The 5749-nt window shown below is 38.7% G+C and overlaps 1 protein-coding gene across 1 annotated transcript; it reads left to right on the top strand.

Moving 5' to 3' along the window:
- The first annotated feature begins 2784 nt into the window (after positions 1-2784).
- LOC140963939 (uncharacterized) lies at positions 2785-5105 on the top strand. Its single transcript, XM_073423419.1, has 2 exons — positions 2785-4563; positions 4683-5105. The coding sequence occupies exons 1-2, from the start codon at positions 2785-2787 to the stop codon at positions 5103-5105; spliced, it is 2202 nt and encodes a 733-aa protein (XP_073279520.1).
- The last annotated feature ends 644 nt before the right edge of the window (positions 5106-5749 follow it).

The following is a 5749-nucleotide window of genomic DNA, read 5'->3' as shown; positions in this document are numbered from 1 at the left end:
CAGTTGGCTTTCCAAGATCGACGGATCAACATGAGATTGTCAGGAATGAAACTTCCATTGCTCCTCCCGCCTTTTCCGGCAAATGATATGTTCAACTATGCCCACCCACCTCGACAAGCCTGGATAAGAAGTACAGATGGTTGTACAACATGAGCTACGGAAAGAATTTCGACAGATAAAGTACGATCTGCTTAGAGAATTCCCCTGGTATGAACCAACAAAACCATATCCCGTGATCTCCTCCTCTTGGACCAATGTTTCTTTTTTTTTTTCTACCGATTACCACCCATAAAGGAGTATTCAAGTCCCTACGGGAGGCCTGGTGAATGATATCATTCGAAAACAGATGCGCCTAAGGCAGGACCACCTTTCCTTTTTGCTAGCTTGTCAAAGTTGGAGCTGCGGGCATTTTTTCTGTCCCCGAAGGCGAAGCAGGAGGAACCAACCCAACAGTGTACCGGAGCGAGCACTAAATAAAGTGTACAAAATGAACGAATGAAGTAATAGCGACCAGCGAGCTATTGCTTGCCTTTGCTTTAATTGTAATATCCCAACCATTTATCCTTCTATGGACAATGATGATTATTCTATGGTTTGGTGTAATGGCTATATGGTTAAGTTATTATTGATCATGGTTATTGTTATGGTTTATGAGTATAGTCGATGGAAGGGTTGGTATTGCATGTTATAGCATCAATATGGTTATTGCAATGTATTCATGGTTATTTATTGTATGGTTTTGGTATGGTTTAGTAGATGGTTGTGTATTTGAGGAGTTGTTATTGTTGTGAAGGTATAATGTTGGGTGTTGGACTGATGGTTTGGATGGTTTGAGCCAAATAGGTAATTGGGGTGCAGAAATGGTATGAAAAATATGGCAGTAGTTGTGGTTGTTAGCATAAATTTTTGTATATTGATCCAAATGACATGAGGCCAATTGCATTAGAAAGCTAAGATCCAAGGCTACAACTTTCATGTTTTGAGTTTTGTTCAATTAGCTGAGGAAGATGAGTCAAAAGTGGCCCGAAGTGGGTCGTGTGTTTCGTTGTTCCTGCATTGACACAGTTTGGTAGAATAGGCATAACATTTTACTCAGACCTCCAAATGACCTGAAACTAGTGGGAGATTCAAGAAAAGACATAGGGCTACAACTTTTCCGTTTACCACTTTGGCTAATTCGGAAAAAAAAGTGCAGTTTTGGCCCTTGGTCCGAGGGCACACGGACCCAAACATGGACCCATGCACGGGGTCCGGGTCTTGACAACGAAAATTTGTATTTTTCTGAGTGTACACGGACCTATACACGGAGGGGGGCACGGGGTCCGTGTCTATGGCATAGAAAACATATTTTTAAGAGTTTTTAAGCCAATAACTTTGCCATTTCACTTATTCCTCTTGCAACCATCGACTTGGGAAGGTAGGGTTCTTCATTTCGTTTCTAAATTCCTTTCTTTCCAAAGTTTGAATCTTCAAGTTGGAGGTGTGATCTTCATATCCTTAAGAGCAAGTAATCAAGGTAAGAAAACTGATCTTTTGGATATTGTTTGAAGTGAAGGGAATTGTGGTTTAGGCTTGAATGATAGTTTATAGGTTGATAATGTGGAGTTAATGGTATAATCTTGATCTTATGTTGTAGGATCAACTACCAAGCAGTTATCACAACAAGTTCTATTGGTAGTAAGTGGAATTTTTCCTTGAATGCATCTCATGGCCTATATTTATATGATGAATGGTGTTGTTATTGTTCCTAGCTCCTTTAATACATTGATTATATACCTGCTATGTAATGGTTCATTGATTATGATAAAAGGAAAGAACTTTTGTTGCCAATTGCTAAGAAAGGAGCTAGTTCTAATTCATGCGCACCACATGTTTGATAAAATGATTCAATGGTTCTTTTTATGGCTTGATGGTTATCTGGTAGTGGTGGTGCTTCTAGTACTTCTAAATCCACATAACGGAAGTTGATCAACATTTAATGTGTACAGTGACTGATTTTGACTGAAATGTACATGTATACCATCGACGGATGACTTGTCAATGCCATACAAGGAAAATGAAAGAAATGGTTGATAGAATGCCATCTTATAATTGTTATATATATATTCCACTGAACGATGGCATTTTCTATGGTTCAATTGTAATGATTTCTTTCTTTACACTATTGTATATGTAATTGTTATTGAAAGTTCCACTTATTGAGCTTTGTAAACTCATTCCAGTTATGTCATGTGATGCAGATAAAAAGGAATAGCGATAGAAGCGTCGAAGCAGGGAAGGTGCATGTGCCAAAGCTTGGAGAATAATGTTTTGATATAATGTGACAATTAAATAATGGTTTTGAGTATTGTACCTTGGTTCATGTTTTAAACAAGAAAATTATGTCACATCTTTTGTCAAACACTTGGTAATTATGGAGATGGGATCTATGTGTATTTTGGAAAGATTGATTGTGGTAATATTTATTTTGTTTGCTTGGGAATATTTGATAAGTCTATATTTATGTGCAAAATTTGCCAAAATTTTATTAATTATTACTTTTCTCCAAATCTTTTATAAGGCTTCCGCATTATAGTATTTATAGTTTAATGTCAGGAGGTAGGGTGTTACATTTAGTGGTATCAGAGCAACGTTTTTCGGACCAATGATTTGGCACATGTCTTCCTATGCTTGTGACACTTCGGTATGTATCTTTCTGCATCTCATTGATGTATTGGTATGATGATAAGCTTTACATGTAATATGTTTTGAAAATGAATTTAAATTGAGATGCAATATAGGAAAATGCCACCCAAGAGAAAAGCTCCTGAAGTACGTCCTAGAAGGAGAGCCGGAGAAGACCGAGATAGTACTTCCTCTAATGTAGTTGATGAGTTTAGTAGGTTACTTCATGAGCAAGCTAAAGTGCATGGGGGACAAATCCAGCAACTTATCCGATTGCAATCACCGATTCAAGGTATAGGCCAAGGCCGTGATCAACGAGTTCAAGAACGAGTTGTTGACGGAGCTTATGATAAATTCAAGAAGATGAATCCACCCGAATTTGTAGGGAGTCCGGACCCTTTGATTGCGATGGAGTGGGTGAAGGCGGTCGAGGCGATCTTTGATTACCTTAACTTTGATGATAAAGATCGAGTGAGTTGTGCTGTGTTTCTCTTAACCAAGACTGCACGAATTTTGTGGGAAGCAACCAAGGTAACGATTAATGTTCAAACATTGAAATGGAATGAGTTTAAAGATTTGTTCTATGATAAGTACTTTCCTAGCGATGTTAAAGCCCGCAAGGTGAAAGAATTCTTGGAGCTAAAGCAAGGGACAATGAGCATGAATGATTACATATTGAAGTTTGAAGAAGGTTGTCTTTTTGTTCCTTTCATTGCTAGCAACGACAAAGATAGAGCCGAGCATTTTATGCGGGGTTTGAGAGCGGAGATTCGAAGAGATGTTCGAATGTCGAAGGCTAATTCTTACAAGGAGATTGTTGAGAAAGCATTAATGGCCGAATATGATGAGAAAGAGATTGATAAAGAAAGACAATTCAGGAGGCAAAAATTTGTCCAAACGGGTCAAGCTTCAGTTCAAGGAGGAAGAGGAGGACACAAGTGGAAAGGAAAGGAAGAATATCGCGGTAAAGCTCCTGCGGTGCCATTTGAATCAGATAAGCCTTTATGTCCTAAATGCCATAAACCACATAAAGGAGAGTGCTTAGTTGGAAGCAACAAATGTTATAGATGTGGAGGTGTTGGGCACATTGCGATCAATTGCACTCAATCATCGGGCAAGGGCCGAGTTCAGGGGCGTATTTTCTCTTTGACCAAGGAAAGAATTAATCCTGATTCGTCAATCATTTCAGGTACCATTCTTATTTCAGGCAAGGTAGCAACTACTCTTATTGATACTGGCGCCACACATTCTTTTATATCTGAGCAATTTATGCATTCTCTGGGTCTTGCTCTTATTGGTGAAATTGTCCACTTTTCTATTGTGCTTCCTTCGGGAGATTATATTCATTCTTCAAGTGTGATTCGAGCGTGCCCTGTTCAAGTAGATGAGGAATTGTTGAATGCTGATTTGTTTGTCATTCCCATGATTGAGTTTGATGTTATTTTGGGAATGGATTGGTTATCTACTTATCGAGCTGTGATAGATTGTGTAGCCAAGACAGTGCATTTTCCTCTAGGACATGGTGATAGCAGGATCTTCACGGGGTCAGGTACTTCGCTTGGCCTTTCTTTTATTTCTTGCTTGCAAATGCAACGGATGTTGGTTAAGGGTTGTCATGGGTTTCTAGCATCGGTAGTGGATATAACTAGAGAAGAGAGTGGGAATATGAGCGACATTGATATTGTGAGGGAATATCTTGATGTTTTTGCGGATGATGTGCCGGGATTGCCACCGGATAGAGAGGTGGAATTTGTTATTGATATTGTACCAGGTACCGCACCGATTTCTAAAGCCCCTTATCGAATGGCCCCAACTGAAATGAAAGAATTGAAGAGTCAATTGCAAGAGTTATTAGATGAGGGCTTTATTAGACCAAGTTCATCTCCATGGGGGGCACCGGTATTATTTGGGAAGAAGAAAGATGGGTCCTTGAGACTGTGTATTGACTATCGAGAGATCAACAAAGTAACGATCAAGAACAAATATCCTCTGCCCAGAATTGATGATCTTTTGATCAGTTGCAAGGTGCTACTGTATTTTCCAAGATTGATTTGCGGTCAGGGTACCATCAATTGAAAGTAAAGAAGTGTGACATACCTAAGACGACTTTTCGAACCAGGTGTCACTACGAGTTTTTGGTTATGTCGTTTGGATTAACCAATGCTCCTTCTGTATTTATGGATCTTATGAATCGGGTTTTCAAGCCATATTTGGACAGTTTTGTTATTGTTTTCAATGATGATATTTTAATCTATTCAAAGACTCGAGATTTACATAAAGAGCATTTGAGGATCGTGTTACAGCAGTTGAGGGACAACCAATTATATGCTAAATTCAAGAAGTGTGAATTTAGGTTGGAACAAGTTGCATTTTTAGGTCATATTGTTTCCAAGGAAGGAATTGCTGTGGATCCGGCTAAGATTGAAGCAGTCAAGATGTAATGCCCGGTTACTCGTACAAATGATTAGTAATGCGTTTATGTCATTATAGATAGTTATTTAGCTCATTATGTTTTACATATTGATTGAGGTATCAATATTGAGATTTAACATACTTTTATATTGTTCATGGTGTATTGAGAATGAAAATATGTCTAAATTGTTATAGTAAGATGTGTAGGTAGAAGTAGTGTTATGAAGTTGATAGGAAATGAGATGAAATCGTGGTAGTTTTTACGAGTTTTAGCAAAATGATTGGAATATTGATCCAAATTGAGTGAGGCAATAACCATTAGAAAGCTAAGATATAATGCAACAACTTTCATGTTTTGGATTTTGTCCAAATCATTGTGGAAGACAAGCCAAAAGTGCCCCGAAGTGTGTCGTGTATACCGTCATTCCCTCACTGACACATGTTAGGAGAATGAGAATAACTTTTTACTCAGACATTCAAATGACCTGAAACCAATTGGAGATTCAAGCCAAGACATAGGGATACAACTTTCATGTTTACCACTTTTTTCAGATTATGAACGGAAGAGCCGTTTCTGGAGCGATCTTTGAGGTGACTGTGCGCAGAGCGGCGCCCGAGCGGTAATAAATGACCGCCCGAGCGCCACTGGTTTTGGAATTTATGTTCGGACAGA

The sequence above is a fragment of the Primulina huaijiensis genome, chromosome 18 (genome assembly GCF_012295235.1).
Source record: "Primulina huaijiensis isolate GDHJ02 chromosome 18, ASM1229523v2, whole genome shotgun sequence".
Taxonomy (NCBI): Eukaryota; Viridiplantae; Streptophyta; class Magnoliopsida; order Lamiales; family Gesneriaceae; genus Primulina; species Primulina huaijiensis.
Note: the sequence above shows the minus strand (reverse complement) of the source record. Positions and strands in the feature narration are given on the sequence as shown.